Source organism: Anarhichas minor, unplaced genomic scaffold (genome assembly GCF_050575085.1).
Source record: "Anarhichas minor isolate MPS153535 unplaced genomic scaffold, ASM5057508v1 ptg000003l, whole genome shotgun sequence".
NCBI lineage: Eukaryota > Metazoa > Chordata > Actinopteri > Perciformes > Anarhichadidae > Anarhichas > Anarhichas minor.
The window spans coordinates 3,130,671-3,150,086 of NW_027466449.1; the positions used below are offsets into that span (position 1 = coordinate 3,130,671).

The 19,416-nt window shown below is 41.7% G+C and overlaps 1 protein-coding gene across 1 annotated transcript in view; it reads right to left on the bottom strand.

The window, feature by feature from the left end:
• The window catches only part of sema3bl (sema domain, immunoglobulin domain (Ig), short basic domain, secreted, (semaphorin) 3bl), a 54,385-nt gene that overhangs the window by 12,218 nt on the left and 22,751 nt on the right, over positions 1 to 19,416 (bottom strand). Inside the window, exons 4-5 of the mRNA XM_076090726.1 lie at positions 11,317 to 11,436; positions 2,418 to 2,508 (exon numbers count right to left, since the gene is read on the bottom strand). Coding sequence (XP_075946841.1) covers positions 2,418 to 2,508; positions 11,317 to 11,436 — 211 coding nt within the window. The remainder of the gene's footprint in view (positions 1 to 2,417; positions 2,509 to 11,316; positions 11,437 to 19,416) is intronic.

A 19,416-nucleotide genomic window follows, 5' to 3' on the forward strand; every position in this document is an offset into this window, starting at 1 on the left:
AAAAAGAGGGAAACGGTGGAAGGGAATAAAAAGGAGAGAGACAGGAGCAGATGTGAAGAAACAGCAGCAATGAAAGGAAAGGGATAAGAAAAAAGATTAAAGTTGGCACAGAAGAAAAATTAGGAAATCATTGGTGACGGAGAAAAAAAATTGTGGTTCAGGCAAATGAGGAAGGGAGGGAATGAGGAAATATAACAAGTCCAGTATGCTGTAGAACACATAGAGAGAGTAATGTGAAACCAAAACTCAATCGCACTTTGTAGAGTACATCCTCCTCTGAGACCAGCATGGACTCAGTCTGATGTTTCAAGCAACTCAAAATACACAAAATCTTTCCTTTAGCAGACAGGGCTATCAGCTAGACAGCAACCTCAGCTAGCTTGGAGACAGAAATCCCTCCAACTCAGACAATGAAGAATTATGAGGGACTTTCTTTGAGAAAAAGCCTATTTGTTTTATTTTCTTCCCAGCACAGTGACCACTGTATAAAAGGAGTCTACTACCTACAGACAGACAGCGATCTCATGGGGTACATGTATTCTTATCTTATTTGGCTGCAATCATGGTATTAAAAACACACGCATCCTTCTATACCTTACTGACAGACGCAGACACAGTAATTGGGGATGACTTTCATCATCTTTTACCGTTTCATTCTTGGCATCTCTTCTGTTATTTTTCATCACACGCTGTAATATGTTGGTCAAGCTCTATATTTGTATGCCTGTGTGCGTATTTATATCCGTACATGTAGGTGTATTTTATCCATTGTCTCATTATTTGTTTCTTATTTTACAGATTAGTTTCAAGGCTGGAGTACTTTACATCAGAGGAAGAATGAAAATGGGAGTGTCACATGGGCCAATAGGAACCCTTTTGCTTTTTGCAAGGGTTGAGGACGCCAACAGATCTGCTGAGTCAGCGTTTTCCACTTTTAATATGTTGAAAGTATCATTTAAACTGGTGCAGCCGAACAAACCCTTCTCTCCCAGCATTCAAAATGTCTATTTATCAGTCAGTCTTAGAATATACTTTTAAAGGCCTAATGACATTCCTCAACAGCTTTGTGTGTATTGTTTTTTATCTATGTTTCCATGTATGCTCCTGCTGAAGTCCAAACTATTCAATACTTGGTGGTAATTGAATGCTTTCCAGCCAAATACAATGCTTTGTGGGATAAATTCTGATGCTCAAAGCACCCAAAGCAGCTGCAAATAGAGGAAAGTGGGATAGAGGGCTCCACACACACACACACACACACACACCTCAGCAGCTCCCTGGATTGTCTGTCACTAGTATAAATCAACGTTATTTCGCAAACCAAATACCTAATGACATTCAGAGAGAAACACCCAGAACTGTTTAATCTATTCAGCACAACTCCAGAGTGTGTGCATGCAGTGTCAAGAGCCGAAGAAGGAAGGTGGTAGGTGTTCTTTATGTTATTATCATTTGAAAACAAAGCAGAGATCCGCCCCGAGAGGTGAAATGTGTAGATACAGACCTTCTGTGTTTGGTATTTTAAATAGTTAGTTGTGGAAGATAAAGATACCAAGCAACAAAAAGTCCAGTGTTAATATGACAGCTATGTCACAGCGGGTCAAATAGTGAAAATTGTATTTTGTTATTAAAGTTACTATAAGGAACTTTTGACTAGTTATGAGAGAGTGTCAATATAATACTGATGCCTCTATGACAAACATAAGTAAACATGAGCATCAGCAAGAATACTGGCTATTTCTATAAAGCTATTATTAATGCCTGTCATCAGGCCCGATTGCCCACGGAATCAGACAAAACGATTTACGGCTCTCAGGTTCACCAGAAAGTCCTTCAGCTCGGACAGACCCAAACCCGGTTTTGCTGCAGCCTTCGAAATGCAGTCGAAGCTCCGGCCAGAGAAGGAGAGCAGCAGCTCCTCCTCCGGCCACAAGTAGAGCTTCGCCTTGCTGCTCCACCGGTCCCTGATGGGAGCCAACATCGACTCCACGCGACTGGAGGCCCAGGTCGTGTTGCTGGGCCTTCAGTGGAAGGAAGGGAGGCATAAGAGAACCAGAACCAGGACTGAGCGGGGCAGACCACAGGAACCGGCCAAATCAACACACAATTAAGACTTTGTGCAATGGGATAGGGATAGAACACCCATCTTTTAGATCTTAGATTCTCAGTGTTCAGTTTCTCTCTCTCTTTTTTGGGGTATTTCTGCTTTATTTTGACAGTCTACAGTGAATAGGAAGACATGAAACAAGAGAAGAGAGAGGGGTATGACATGCAACAGTTTTTTAAAAATAAAATGGTATAAATATGGGCCAAATTACCTTTGGAAACTGGACGTCAACCGGAATCATATTAGCTCCATAAACCACCGGAGGATTGTTCGAGAATTATAAATATAGACAAACCAACATCGGACGTACCACTGAAGGTGCTAGCGAAGGGGAGGCTGGGGTCATGTGGAACTTTGCCTCTTCCATTCTCCACATTTGTAGGATCCATGGTGAACACATGCTGAGGAAGAAAATGACATGGAGGATTATACATTCATTTCAGCATGTGGTCTGTGAGATGAAATGTATCAAAACTGTTTTCAGTATTATCTTATGTTCCAGATTTATTTGTCCTCCCATTGAACTCCGCGTCCGTCTGAGAACTAAGCCCGTCTGAGAGACGAGGAAATGCAGGATCAGTGCAGTTGCCAGAGTTCAGAAAAAGTTCCCCACATGGTTCCGAGTACAGATCAGCCCCAAGAGCTGGACTGTGTATTACGGAGCCAACAGGGAAGGAAAACAAAGGACATAACCCTGTTAGCAAATAAAAACTACACTTAATATTGAAACTTTATCAACAAAACAATAATTGTGACAGTCCATATGAGGACAGGTTTCATGAACCTTAGGGTCCTAAAACTCACTCAACACACAGTAACTGACCAAGAAAACAACAATGTTTCCACTCTCAGGCCAATTTGACAGAATCCAAAACATATTCAGGAAACCATTTTCATTTTCTTTCATGTTTTGTTTTTTTCCCTGTTGGACAGGAAGTGATGTGATTTATGTTTTCAACAGCAGCAACACTGTTTGGAAGAATACAAGAGCGGTGTTGTATTGTATCAAAACTGAAGAAGTTCATGGATAAACCTTCATGGATCCGCATCTAACATCAAACTGCAGATTGTTTCAGTGAAGACATGAGGAAGCAATTAAAATAATAGAGTGGTTCTTTCTTCGTCATTCACCAGTTAGTCAAGTTCACCTGACGAACACTCGCCACATCCTTGGATTGTGTGATTTGCCAGGTCAAAACGGGGTCACTGTGGACAAAAGACCTTTTGTTCTGAGACTTTCTACTCCCACGTCAACGACATCAGTGTACCAGGCTGCTGCTTCTGATCAATGCGAGTCCAAACGTAGTCGACTTTCAAAAATCAAAAGGGAACGCAAGGCGACAGGACCTACCAGTGAGACGTCCTGTTTGATTCCACGTTAATGATTGAAGTGTCCTTACAGTGAACTGTGTGTGTGAGACTCTGTTCCTCTTATAGACAATGGAGTATTGTTATTGGGAGGGTGAGTCTGAGACTGAGCAGCGATCACAGGGGAGATGATGACATTGAAATCAGCGGGATAAAAATACTGTTGCGAAACACAGTGGACAATATGCACACCCACGCACATCAAGTTCTGTACGTGCACCAACACACACTCACACGTGGAGAGCAACATGGACACGGCATATTCACACTGTCAGACACACAAAATAAGATTATACATACACTAACAGGTCTCAGGAAATAAGGTGAGGCAGTTCATTTCTTATTTGATCCACATGTGGCTTTTTCAATGTTCGTAAAGAGATTTGAATGAGTTTTACAGGTGTCAACGTGCACATGTACAGCCCACCAGGTGTATACGTGCACAACACGTATACACACACTCACACTTCATTGAATTTGAGATGAGGGGGGATATTTAAAAGGTTTACACAATGTGATGTATGTGGATTTCTGTTGTCATTTTCACTTGTCTTTATGCACGGTATGACTATGTAGTCATTTATTTCTTAAGTTGGACCACATGTCTTTCAGAATTGGAATAGCATCATTTGAAGAAAAGCACTATTTACTGAGAAATCACATGCCAGCAGCAGAGGATGGCTTTTGTGCAAATACCACTTTTTTTTTTATCATACCAATACTGAACATTTTCCTTTCTTACTTCCATCTATCTTAACCCTTTCATTCTCCCTCTATCTTGAATTTCTGCTCTTATTTCCATCTGTTTTAATGCTCTCCATCTCATTCTCTGTCGAGGTCTCTTAGTTTACTCGTTGGTCTTCCTTATTGTTTCAGCACCTCTTCGCTCTTTTGTTACTAAAGTGAACGTCACTGAATCGCTGTGTTCCTCATCTGAGTGTGTGTGCGTGTGACGTGAGTGTGTGCTTGTGCACTTCTGTCCCCAATTTTCCACTGCGCATTTGTGCATCTTATACGTTCAATAGACTGTGCAGTTTGGGGGTTGTGTGTGTGTGTGTGTTATCTTCTTATGATCCGGAGGAATGGTGTGGCTGCCTGTGCAGCTGATTAGACTGTCAGAGTCACTTTGGCCAAACTCTGCCAAGATAAATACACACAAGTGCTGCGATACACAGAGAGACAAGACATCCAGGCCACTTTGTACTCAGCTGTGCCAAGCAAAATACATCAGGACTTCCTCTGCCAAACCGTTTAGACAGGCGACTACTGACACACACATGTGTCACATATGCACATTGGTATCATTTTTAACTTCGTTGACTTTTTTTCCATTCATTAGCTTCTACCTCTTTATTATATATCCATTATACAACCTTACCATTTACAAATCTATATAAACAGATTCAGCATTCATATGCAGAATCTGTAGGCAACGGGACACCGATTTTGGTATCGTTATGGAAGCGTTCTGGTTTCAATTTGTGGTCCAAGTAGTATTGACCAATCAGGTCGAGAGGGACTGGTTGAATGCAGGTAAACAGTCCTTGTGGAGATCTCAGAACCCACTGGCTATCATCTGGCGGTGATTTAGATTTGTATTGGTTTAAAAGTAGCTTGTAAACTGGCTACTTGTGAAACATTCTGGTCGTATATACTGTATGTAGTCTCTCAGTTCCAACCCCGCTCTCGCATCTCAAGTTAATGGAACTGTAAACAATGAGCTGTGGACGGAAAGGAAAGTCTTGGCCCAGATAGCCACTGGCTACATGGGAACCCCCAGAGATATAGTCCCTTATCCACAGAGGCTTATTGTTGTCAGACCAATAGCCGATGGGTTCGAAGATTGCCAGTTTTCAAAATCAAAACCGAATGCTGGCTACAATCTTCACCCTAAATCAGCTGCCTTAAAGTGATATTGAAATAACACACTTCCCCTATTTCGAAAGAAACGTTTGAATTTACTAGCCATAAAATGCACCCTTGCTCAATTGAATACACCCAGACATTTTACTGCTACAGCCTTAGCAAGCCTGGTATGACCATTATCTTATTGTTTCTAACGTTACCACTTCTCTCTACTTGTGCTAATGTTACACCATGTTTTAGCATTTAGCGTTCTCACGTTATTGTCCTTTGGGGCCACAGTGGTCCCTGCTCAGCAAAGTTACACGGTCTCCTTTCAATGGAGCAATCCACCCTAAAACATAAAAACAACTGCTTATGGATGTTTTTTGGTATCAGTTCCAAAGAATCAAAGAGCTTCTTCCGAATTATTTCCAGATTCACCATTTTTGCAACATTACGTCATACACTGTAGAAAAGTCATAGATGCCACTAATGGACAAGATGCAAAGCAGCCACAAGACAAAGTTGCACTTATACATAAAAGACTTGACTCACTTGCTCTTATAACTGAGATTTTCCAACCACTGACTGCATACGACCTGTCTAGAAGTGTCTCTGTGTTTTTTCAAAGGAATTCAACAAATTGAAAGAAGTAACTACTATAAGTCATAGCAACGTGGGAAACCAAGTATTTACCTTCCAGCCAACAAATGTAAATTCTCAGTTTTCCACCCTACTATATAATAAACTCAAACACAACAGAGTACAATGCTTCTATTCTGTTACAAGTCACCCAACAGAGATGCAGTTACGTGGACCTTCTCACATGGGATTTTCTTTTGAGTGAGTCAAGACATCCACCTTTTGGTCTCCCAGCTCCTTCCAGCCTCTCATCTTCTTCTCCACCCTTCTCCTCTCTTGTCCTCCCTCACTGTTCATGTTTTGATGAAAGAGAGGTTGATGCTACATGTGTATGCAATTCTGAACCAGGGTTGCCCATTTAAAGTGAATGATTCAAAACATACATCAAGGGTCTCAGCTTTTTTTTAAATTATCCATGCGTATTATTCACAGTTTGAAACTGGATACACGTTTAAAAAATGTTTACTGTCAAAAAGTCGAGTCAGGTTTGGACTCACTTCAAGCATCTTAAAGGCAACTTGGCCAACCAACAGACCCCATTAGAAATGCTGTTGTACTTGGCCTTTTCCTCACTGTCCAGTCAAATAATGGCTGGGCTCCCTCTCTCACCACTCAAAGCAGGCGAAGCTTGTTCTCTCTATAAATCTTCTCTGTTCTTCATTCTTCTCCATTGAAAATACACAAGACAGAGTAAGACAGGACAAGAGCTGATTAAGAGTTATGGAAACAATTACAAAAAGATTATGTAAATAGAGCAAATATTACAGAAAAGGCTGAAGCCGTAAAATAAGCTTCCATTTATCTCCAGTTTGTGGGGCTTGGATCCAAAGGCAACATATATGGGACAAATAAATGGATGATTTACAAGCAATTTATTTTTGATTATGCTTTAAATCCTTTTAGTCCTCTTTTTTTATCCACCTTAATGCAATAGCTTATTTTCCCAGAGGACTTAAAAAGTATCCCATGATGTGTAGCACTCGCTAAGGTCGCCAGGGAACTCCGAGAGGAAGTGAGTTACTCAGGGAGTTACAATCAGAGTGCCAAACAGCAGAATTGAGAAGTAAAAGTGGGCTTTTACTGAGAAATGGAACTGAACTGCTGTAGTCTACAATGTTGAGAGGGCCGGTCTGCTATTTGTGTGTTCAGCTTTGAATCATTTTTTCTCAATCTGTCAGTTGTTGTTAAATAAATCTGCTTCCCCGTGTGTGTGTGTGTCAATCTGTGTGTCTCTCTACACATTTGCTTCTATATATTTAGGTTCATGCCTGACTGTGCATGTCTGTCATCATGTTTGTGTGTGTTTCTGTCTGTATCTCAAAAATGTATATGTTGGAGTTTGTGTCATGTGTTATGTTTGACGGTGTGTGTGTGTATGTGTGTGTATTCATGCTTGTGTGTGCGTGTGGGGTCTAGTCCTCTGTATGGCGTCACTGTAATATGGAGGTTTATTTTCACATCTAGGACACTGCCCAGGCAGCTGTGTCACTCACCAAGGGCGCTCCAGTTTGTGTGTGTGTGTGTGTGTGTGTGTGTGTGTGGGAGTGATGAAGGAACACATAGACCCAAGACAGATCCAAAGTTCATATTTCTATGCAAGTAGTATGAACAGCATGTGGTGAGAATGAATTGAAACATTGTTTTCACACTCAAAGAAAGACAATAAAGAAATGCCTCCACATTTGATTGATAAACTATGACATGCTGTATGCCTTTTGTGATTAACCCGATTCAATCATAACAAAGAACAATTGTTCGAAAATAATTTTGGTGATTCTGAAATGTTCTTCTTGAAGACTTCAAGGAAATATGAAAGCCGACGCTCCTTTTCATCATGACTGCATGTCAATTAGTTGGAAATACTAGAATTTTGCTAAATGCACTTCTTTGTTTTCATCTTTGGATGAAAGCATGAAATATAGTTAAGATTAGCTGACAGAGAACAGTAACCACTCCAAGACTAAGACATTTTTCAACACTGTTTGACAGTAGGGGAGCGTATTTTTTTCACTTCAAAATAGCCGATGTAAAATGAGCCTAATTCACATATTCAATTATATTATATTGTATAGTATTTCCTGCTACATTCATAGGTTTTCCATAAAACTTGTGTGACCAACGGCAAGACTGAGACAGAGAAAAGCTGGCATGAGAAAGACAGAAAGAGTGTGTCTGTGTGCCCCTAACTGAGTTGTAACACCTAAGTTCAAAGGTCATCCCACCCAGAGTCTGGTCCGAGGGCTCGCAGGCTCGCTTCCCTCGAGAGGTCAGACAAACAGACGGGTGTGTGTTCTCCACCAGTTAACGATTGGTTAAATAAATGGACAGGCTCCCTGCGGTGTCATCCATTCACACAGACACTCTGACTCGCTGAAAGGTCGCAGGTGATGGAGGGACACACACACTCAAATACACACTCAAACACACACAAGCAGGACGTCAACTGGTGTCTTAACATCAGCTGAGGTGGTTTGAGTTTTAACACATACAGCTGACACAACCTGGGACTCGTTTCATGCATACCTGGGCATGCACAGATACAAACACGCTATCTCTCTATCATAAGCATGTACACCAAACAAATGCAGCAGTGTTTGGGAAGAAAGCTGCACTACCATCCTCATCATAAACTATTGAACAACAAGATTGAAACTCCTTTATTCATGAAGATGATGGGTTGCTTCAAACTGTTCATGTCATTCTAGTCTTTCCCTCCTGTACCCACAGACATTTGCGGGTACGGTCCACAGCAAACCTAAACTTTAAGAAAAGTGTTTGGCTTTTTAGCTGAATAACTGCAACACAACACAAATACACACCGGGTTTGATTGGTTGCCAGCAAACTGGTTAGTTCATCTCTTGTGTTCCCAACGTGCGTCTTGATACCAACGCACAAGGCACCCGTCAGTATTTATGAGATGCACCGGGCTTTCAACTAACTCCAATGTAAACCCATCAACCCAGAGACGCTCAGAGCAACAGATGTAGAATCAAGAGCGAGAAGTCCTCCAAGGGCGGGAGTGAGGGGAGGTACATGGGTCTCACAAACACAGGTCTTTCACTCAGGGGAGCAACGTGACTTTTACTGACGTTATGTCACATGATGTTCCGTAGCACGCCGCCAATGAGTCACATGGTGTTTCTGTACGTCTGTATCTTATACGTTACAAGTGTACATATTTTGAGCCAAACCTTGTTTTTTCAAACCCTGAGTAGTTGTGTTGCCTAAACCCTAACCACTATCAACCACATGTGAACCTGCAGCTTGAAAATACTAGTCAATAGTATGAGATCACCTTGGAGGATTCATACAGGTGACCTACTTTTTAAAACATGCCTGTTTTGTCCTTTGGCCCAATACCCTTCAAGGATTCCACTGACTAATTTCTGTTTCTTTTTTTGTTTTCCTTATTACAACCATGCAGACATGCTGTGCTGCGTATTGTAACTGGGCATAAAGTTATTCAGCATGAGCAGAGGAAGACATGCGCTGTTGTTCATGATGTGCAATAAAACCTGTGGTCCAAAAACCACACAGAGGATGACAGATTGAGAGGGAGGCAGAAAATGACACCAAGGCGAGCACACACACTGTGACGAGCAACTTAATCTGCTGCAATGCACCTTCTGGACTTTATGTGCACACACAGTCCACCACACACACACTCTTCTCACTGAAAAGGTTGGCAGTCTCCCACCCCAATGTCTCACTTCCCTTTCCTGAGCTCTTTGCCAACATCCAGCTTTCCTCTCTCCTCGTGCCCAGTTTGACCCCCTCCTGCTGGGCCAGGCAGGGCGGCACACTGGGCTGCGATCTGGAGGACCGCCGTGAAACAGCGAGCTACGAGTCCGTCTTAATGGCTCCATTCATTGATTCTTGTATTTCAAATGGCTCAAAGACCAAGTCTCTGCAGAGGGTCCCACTGAGCTAAGTGGCTGTGTCGAGAGCCAGCCTGTGAGGTTGAAAAGACGTATAGAGGACCCAACACTGCGGCTGAGTAGCCCTACTGAAAGACTATAGCAGAGCTGCCTGCTGAGGCTTAACCTTGAACCCTGAGGATCTGGGCTCAGAGCAGGGCCAGTCTGAGTTGTGTTTTGGCACCAACCATATTTTTCCCATTACCCCAATGTCCTTCAGAGGATTGCTTAGAGGCCACCCATTGATTCCCTTATCATATCATATGCACAGTACTTCATGTGTATTATGATACAGTGGCATCCTGTCTCTATGCTGCAATAATAACGCAGACATTTCTTCATGACTTGTTCATACTGTGAACTAGTTAGAAAGCCATTCCTTGGAAATTTCAAAAATAAACTTTCACTTTAGTCAGCATTAATGTACTTTACCAACATGGTGTTACTGTAACACTTTATATGTCATTGAGGAATGTATTTGATTTAAACGCAACACTAAATGTAATCATAAAAACCCAACCACAAGTGTTTGTGGTGGTTTTCCAGCCCTGAAGTACATGCCATGCACAATGCTGTTTCTTCTCTTTTTCGCATTACACTAAATGTCTTTGTGTACTTCTTGTAATGCTGAATCCACAGAAGATTATCATCAAACTTAGTTTTTTTTAAACTCTTTTAGCCCACTGTTTGGGCCTTCAGGTCTGCACATTTGCTTTGTAGTCCAGTTTTCCAGCTCAAACAAATCCTCAATAACCCATAAATCCATGTAGGCAGCCGTTTCTGTGCACTTTACTGACCCAACACCAAAAGCCAGAAAGACAAAGTTAGTGACTAGCTGGTGAGCACAGTGGAGCATTTCGCAGCTGAAGAGCTGGTCGAGTCCAAACCAGAGCTGAAATGAGAGTGAATATTTGACCTGCTTTCATCAGGTGGATGGACACATTATCACACTGTTATTAAGTATTAAATTCATAGTTGCCAAAAACCAGTTTGTGACCGATAATAATGTAGTGCAATAACACTTGCTAAGGATTGACAGTAGAACTCAACTTAGTCAGTTGATGTCAAGGTAAACTGCACAGTCCAAATTGAAAAGTTTCTCCAATGGCTACACAGTGCATAAAAAGTGAATATAATTTACAGTTTCCAAACATTTCCTTTAGGAAATGGAGTCAGAGTGCAGCAGTGAGTCAGCATGCATACAATAAAATAAATGTCTTAAACAACTGATACAGTTCTAAATCACATAGTTTTCCTCAAAAACACCAACTGGAAAACAGTTTCTGTGGATGTATTTATCTGTCTGTGTTTTTTTGTGCATGACTGATGTACTGAGACCTTCTCCCTCCCATGATACCTCAGTTCCCCCCAGCAGTTGTCCCCTCACACACACACACACACACACACACACACTGCCTGTCTTCACCACGGCTTACCTCTCCTCTGTGCCCCACGTAGATGAAGGCACACATGGGCTGGAAGGCACCGGTGCCACAGGCCAGGAGGTGGGTGCGGTTGTAGGGCTGCAGGAGGCGAACAAAGTTGGCACACTCCGTCTGCAAAACACAGGTACATACACACGGATTAAAAACTTGCATCACAAAGAGATATGTGAAAGTGTAAAATATATGTTATATACAAATTGTTTTATGTGATCGGTCATCAAATTTCATTTCAAAGTTAATTGTCATGTTTGATCTTTAAGTAAATCTGGAGTTTCGCCCACATCCTCCATCACCACTCAATTAAACTCCTGTTTCTAGGATAATTGAAATACTCATTTGCACCTCAGCTCATAAACTTTGTTTTCACCCACCACCATTTTACTACTGCACATGTGCCACTCTCAGCAGAGATGAGAAGGAAGGGAGGTGACTCACTCCTGAGCTACTTCCACCATCAGCTCTGGAAAAAAATGACGATTTACTTGATTTATTAGCCCGATGTTTCATTTTACTTTCCTGGGGCAAAGGGGCAATCCTTTTTGTTGAGCCCTGCCAGGATGTAAACATTCACACATACTATAGGGCACACACACACACGCACACACACACACACACACACACACACACACCAGGGAAGGGCCCTTAAATAAATCAAATCTCACAGTACAAAGTTACCTGTCATCCAAATGCAGATAAGTTAATTTTCAGGGTACTGAAGAGAAACAAAAATGATTTCTCAACAGAGCTTATTGAGCCCACATGTTTGTACTGAGGGCCAAGAACAGAGCTTTATTAGACGAAATGTGATATCCTCAGTGTCCCGCATAGGACTTGTATCTCTGATTTTTGGATTTCAGCCAACGTGACATGCTGATGTTGTAAAACAAGTTTCATCACATTCGGGTCAAAACATTGTCAAGATTTGCAAAGCATCAGAAAAGGGATAATCCTGATGTGAGATGCGAGTTTTGGGTCATAACGGATATGAAGACACCAACAATAACGCTGAGTTTAATTTTGATAGCTTCGGTGAACTCCCTAACATACTTAACTGCTGTGTATGTGGAGCTAAAACTGGAGACAGAAGGCCTAAAAATGGAAACAAAGATATTCAAGTGGACAACGTCAAAAGGCCAGACGCTCAAACACTATGAGAGTTAGAACAAAAGAAGTGGTGACTGAGGAAACAAGTATCAAGACATTTCTGTCCTACACAGAGGCCCAGAGGAAGCAGAGGGCATGACTACTTCCTGTCTGTAACAGAAGCGGCTGACAAAACGGGTGTCAGCGGCGAAGGAAGGGATCAGCCGGGTGTCATTCACTCAAGCTGACGAGGTCAAACTCATATCTGCACGATGAGCGTCTGGTGTGTCTCTGTTCAAAATGTGTGCATGCATGGTGTGTGTGTTGATGTCGACTTAAATGAGATTCAGGTGCATTGGTGCATGGTTCTTTGCATTTTGAGTATTTCTGTGTCATTTGGTAATTCCTGTTGCGCTAGTCTCTTTTTGCCTTTACAAATACACGTGTTGTGCGTGAATGAGTCGAGGAAATCCGTCATTTTGTGTGTAGCCCACGTCACACTCGCAGTCAGACACAAACATTTCCTCGAGTGCTTTGCGGCGCTGCAGACCTGATGTAAACCATGTCGCTGCAGTATACGAGGAGTAGTTTACATCACCATATATTGCCCTTTCCTGCTGGCTCGTTTCTCTCCCCAAACAAGATCAGACCAGAAATAAACTGAACAGAAACACATTTGTATTAAGAATGCTTTCAGTAAATCTCAATTTGCGGTTAAGTATTTGATCTATGAAAAAGACAGAGCAGCTGGGTTTCACATATGCTTATATGTTTCTGTTGAGAAAGAGGGGCTATCATGAAGCAAATGGGACATGTTTCTGTCAAATTATTTATCCCAAATTAGAATTGGATGGCTTAACTCGTGACAAACCGGCCTACTAATCATCTCGAGGGAAAAAGTCATAGAAGACATATATGAGGTCTAGGAGAGCTTAACAAGTCGACTGAGAATGAACAGAAATGTGTCTCTCCCAATGTTTCCGTTCTAGTACTCAGGGAGTCATCTCAGAGATCTGTGTGGCCAAGGAGAGCAAAGAGTGGAACGAAATGTTGAAAAGAAGAAATATGTCTCTGCTCTCCCACCCTGGGATCTGGGGTTTTGAGCATCTGTGTGGTCTTACTGAGATTAACTGGGAAGAAAGGGAGTGGTGTTAAACAGAAAATGAAGTGGTTTGATTACTGAATCTGGTTCTCTCTCACTGGAAGATTTCAGGGAGTAGTCTTAACATCCAGCCAGCATTTATTCACTGCATATAGCAGGGGTCAGGCTAACTGGTGGACACAAAAGCTCACAATGTCCATTTATTAACCTTTGATCATCAAGGGGAGGTCAGCTGACCACAAATGCTCCTTCCCAGTAATACCACGCTGCTGCTTCACGCTGTTGAAACTTTTAAACTGACCGCGGAAACCACAGATTTGTGTCTTGGGGGTTGAAAAAGGGTATGTATAGAAATTGAAGCATCAGATTTGCATTTGCTCTGAGACATATGTGTCATTAACATAAACAAACAAGAACATTGCCAAGACCTCTGGCAGCCTCTCCTGGCCTTGACAATTTGCAACACTCAGCCTGATTTCCCATGGGGAATGGTGATTTTGGAGGACATTGTGGTTCCAAAGAAAGCTTAAGATTTCAAAGTTCAATGGCAGAAGAAGGTGTGAAACAACAACAGCAAAGAAAACAGCAGAGAGGGTGACTCCAGAGAGCGAACAAAAGTCTTCTTCATGACAGAGAGAAAAGGTTTTTTTTCAAAATGTGGACTTTATTTTGAGAGATATGAGCAGTGACAGTACCACAGGCTACAAATCATTTTAATCATGCATGGTCTGATTTGTTTACGGTAAGTATAACACAGCATCAGGGTTTGGCGTGGACACATTCATTTTTTGAACATGCTAAATGCAGTCAAGACATTTGCTCAAAGACCAGGAAAATGTTTCTCATACTTGTTCTTCTCCAAGTTTGTCCTGGGCAGGCCAATCACTCAGGACTTTCAACCTCTTTGGCACCCAGATGCATGTTGCGGAATTTTTTTAAGGGATTTGAAGAGGTTTGCCAAAACAGTGCAGTGATATGTGACCCAAAAGTACTTAAAGGGAAAGATGGCATTATTGATGTGCCATGTCAGAAACAATGAACTAACTAACCAGCAAGGTATTCTCTGCACCTCTTAAATTTTGCTAAATGCCAATCGATTTTTGTTTTAAATCTGATAGACCAAATACTGCTGTACATCTCCAGAGTCGGCGTCATCAGTAATCTGGTATTGTTGATGTTGTTGTTCTGGGAGAACGTAGCATGTTTCAAACAGTAAAGAGGAAGGGAGGAAGTTTGGACACTACAGAGCTGCTGCTTGGTTAATTCTACTTGATAGGACTTTGCTTTTCGCCAGTCGATTATGTCCGTGGAGCACAGTGGTAGAGCCAACATGGAGCTAACAGCAAAGCCAAACATGTTCTCTGAAGAGTGACCCGGGCAGGGAGAGGAAAGTTTGGACATGGAGAGCAGTTTACAGTATAAACAGCCAATGTTCAGTGGAGAGAAGTCGTATTCTGTCGTACTAACAGGAAATTTAGACCAACACATTCACTCACACACACACACACACACAGATGTGCAATTGTACGAGACTACAGTCAACAGGACCCCGTACACAAACACAACCACGGACACACGTAAATATCGTAAAAGCAGTTCAAAGCCTCAAAGCAGCTGGCCTTTCAAAGTCTTTGGTCTCAGCAGCTGTTTGATCCACAAAGAAACTGACTTCTAGACAGCACTGAAAACATTCAGTCATGGCAAGAAACTCTCTCCAAAGTGTGTGACAGGATTTTTCCGAACATCTACCAGCCACCCCCCAACATGTAACCAATCAAATATTCATGTTAGAATAAAAAAAAAAAAAACCACAGTCACTTACTTAGCTTCCTGGCAGCCAGGCGTAAGAGCTGCAACCAACATTTACCAACATTTTGGCAACAAAAAGAGCAAGAGACAGACCACACAGGGTCTCTGTGTCTCTGTTCTCTGCAACATCTTTTTCTCATTGATATAAAGGGGAGTCCTGTATTTCACCACTGTAAACGACAATGTTTTCAGTTTTAAAAGATTGTTTCATGCTAAAAAAACTAACAAAAACAAACATAATTTACTAATGCATGAGAATGAGATTACGTACAATATACTGGCCGCAGCTTCTGTCCCCTTCAGGACTCAATACTTTAAGGAATTATATTTAGGTGCCATTCTTAAGAAGAAAGTGGAAGTTTCAATTGTAGTGCTGCTGCGTAGTTGACTCTGGTCACTTTATGCTTTCATAAGTATATTTACTAAAATTGTAAATTACAAAACAAGTAGTTTTTCAGTGCTTTATTATAAAGTGATTCCAAAAAGTAATCCCATTCCAACCCTTACTCATTAGTGTTTCCTACTCTGCCCTTTCAAATTGAGTTGTGGATATATAGCTTTTAGCAACTGAACATACTGTGTTCAGGAAACGTTGACCGAAAAACAACATTTACAGTCGGTAGGTCTAGACAGGACAGCCTCTCACTTTCCTGCACTCAAGACACCAAAAACACTAGATTCAAACAAAGTGGAACTGATCACAGCTCTGCTGATGAAGCCAAACCACGTGGGAAGCCAGATTACTGGCACCATCAAGCTTGTCGCGACAGAATAAAGCGAATAAAATCTCGAAGAAATGAACGGAACTCTCACATGCACACACAATTCCTCGCTCGTTTTCTCAAAGCTGAATTGTTCACACACTCAAAATGCTGAACTTGCTATCTCTGCTACGATCCCTACTCTGCGCTCAAAAGGTGTTCTTTGTGCAAATAACTTCCTGATTAGATAATCAGTCCTATTGTTAGCAGATAAATGCAGCAGAAGAATGTGTTAACAGCCGGCGCAAGACCCTGCATGCTTGGCTGAAGTCACTGAGTGCCTCCCCTCGGCATGTTACTTATTTGTCTGAGCTGTAATTAATGATGGTGAAGGTTACGAGGTTGTGACTCTGGGAAGAAACGCCATCAGTAAGAACATGTTTAAGGTGGTAGACACTTGTCAGTAGTAGGCTGTGGAGACAGAGGCTTTCATTAAAGAGATAAAAAAGGACTGGTTAACATATTTTTCACTCACTTTTAGTGTCAGGGTATGAGGACAGTCATGCAGCGGAGGACCGGAACTTTCTATTTTTCATTCTGTCTCCGTCTCATAAGTATGTCTTTCTCTCTATCACCAAACGCACACAAAAGTCCAAAAAAAAACAATGTGAAGACCTTTCACCTTTCAACCTCTACCACATTTCGTCAAACTCAGTTATGTTTAACAGACGCAGACAGCAAACAAAGAAGATGGAACGCAAGTGTGCGTGTGTGTATGTGTGCCTCTGTTGCTTTGTAGATGCCAGTGGATACATCAGCAATCCATCTAGTTTGACACCAAAAGAAACTCTGTAACATAGAGCGACGTGAAGGAATGCAGAAAGATGCCCTGTGTAGTTTAACAAAAGCAGACAAACATCTCTATCTGTTACTCACAATTTCACACACACACACACACACACTCTTTATGACTCCTTTGGCACCAGTAAGGTAGAGTTACACACATCACCATGGACAGTACAGTAGCGCTCACGAGCACACACACACCTAGCGTTGTGTGAGCCCCGTGCAGAGGAAACACCTAATAAAACGGATATAGGACACCCAAGACACACCTGCCACTTCAAACACAGAACATATAGCCTACCTATAGACACACACAAACACCTTCTTACCAGCTCCAGATGGCGGTGGCTGTCAGACTTCTTTTGCCATGAGCAAAAGAAGACACAAAAAGTCAGTCATTCTAAAACTATAAAAACAGCGTCTTCATCTTGTGTGTGTGTGTGTGTGTGTGTGTGTGTGTGTAAACCAGTAATTGGTTCCAGTTTATGTATGCTGAGCTCCACTGAAGCCACAGAGAGCTTTTTCTCCAACTGGGACCAAATTTAACAACGTCTCAATACATCAAAGAAAAGACACGTCATTACAAAATCTCTTCCTTCTCCTGCTTTCTTTCTGTGATTCTTTCTTTCTTAATTTCCATTTTCTGTCCATTTTCTGCTTTGTTTGTTTATGTTGTCATATTGACAAGACTAAGAGTCCACAGCCATTTCAGCAGCTCTGTGAGAATGACCTTAAACACAATGGTCCTAGTGGTCCTGGTCTTAGTGTAGCCATTACATTTGCACAAGTTATTGATCTCAAGAAACAGATTCTGCATTCACTTGAAGAATGTGCAGGCATGGGGACAAGATTTTGGCATTTGAAGCGTTCTGGTTTCCATTTGTGGTCTAAGTAGTATTGACCAATCCTGTTGAAGCTTTGGTTGAATGCAGGATAACAGTCAGCGTGGAGAGCAAAAGAGATGGAAGGCATGATTTAGAGTTTTATCGGTTTAAAATTATCTTGTATCTAAAGTTGCTAATTGGACCGTAAACAATGAGCAGTCCACGGAAAAGAAAGTCTTGGCCCGAATGTCTGCTGGCTACACCGGAACCCTAGAAATAAAGACCCTTGCCTCGAAAGCCCATGGATTCTGAGATTGATTAGTTACAAACAAAGTATGGGACCAATTAAAGTTTGACGTGATGATAGGTGAAAAGTTTAGGGATCACAAAAGTTAGTACAATTCACCCTAACCAGACATTTCACTCAAGAACACGAATGTTAACCCTTATTATAGCACTGAATCGTTTTAAATAAATCACCAAAGTCAATAGGTTTCATCCTCTGGGGAGCATGAATGTCTACACAAAATTTCACTGAAATATTTCAGTCTTGACCTAAGTGGTGGATCAACCTACAGACTGGCATTGCGCCACTAGCATGACTCGAGGTTCATTCCTGCAGACGGTTGCACTACCTGCTTTCTATGTCAGGTCTTTCTTTCATGTTTATGATGCTCCTATAACCGTGATGATCTTCGTCTTCTGCTTTCTTCCCCTCCTCATCTGCTGTGAAGTACAACATACCTCATCCAGGCTAATAAACAGAAAGCTGAGTCAGCTTGTGAGGAGGTGAAACGACTCAAGGTGCTGACACATTCCTGGACACTGGTTCCATTCATTATACTGTTTTTTAAAGCTGAAATTGTACTCCGAAAGAGTTTGTTTCTTTACATTAGTTGAGGTATTGGATTCAGAATGCCCCTCTCCTCTTTTCTCTGGTTGTAAACATGGTCATAATTACATGAACACTCTCCTAACTTTGTTTTTCTTCTCTCATATTCTCCTCTCGTCCCGTATGTAATACTTTACACCTCCCTCCTCATCTCCTTTTATTATCCTTAATTCCATCTCCTCCTTCCTCGCGCTGTATTTCCAGTGCTCATTAAGAGAGGAAGTCTTGCCTCAATTTTCCTCCTTCACAGAACCAGTAAGTCTTTATTTGGCCTTACTCAGACTTCTTCAGGGTCATTAATAGTCTATAGTTTATTGTGGGAGCAACATGGCACTTAATTGTCTAAGTAATATACTAGTATTAATAACGTAACTATCTATCTTTGTATGCTATTTACTGTACACTAGTTTGTTATACTGCATATTCTGCACTTTCCACCACACATGTGCCATCTGAGGACTGTTGTTAAAAAGGGGCCACGAACAACTGAGAGCAGAGCAGAGCCCGATGTGGAAACATGTTTCAGCCAGAATCTCTGAAAGCACATACACCAACTTGACAAGCCAGAGTTTGGAGTACACAAGTAACCTGCGGAGAGACGTTTCTCTGCTCTTAACTGGAGGCGTTTTGTCAACAGCTGCTCAACAGTGTAGGTCAACGCACTCACCTCATTAATAGAAAAAAAAAACAGAGTCTGTTGGGTTCATTTTTGATCACATTGTCTGTCAGAGTTCAAGTTACTGGAAACAGTAATGACAATCCAAGTGGAGACACCAATTTCAGCTGGTAGAATAAAATGCTGCCAAAATAGGCAGGCGGCCAGGCAAACAAATT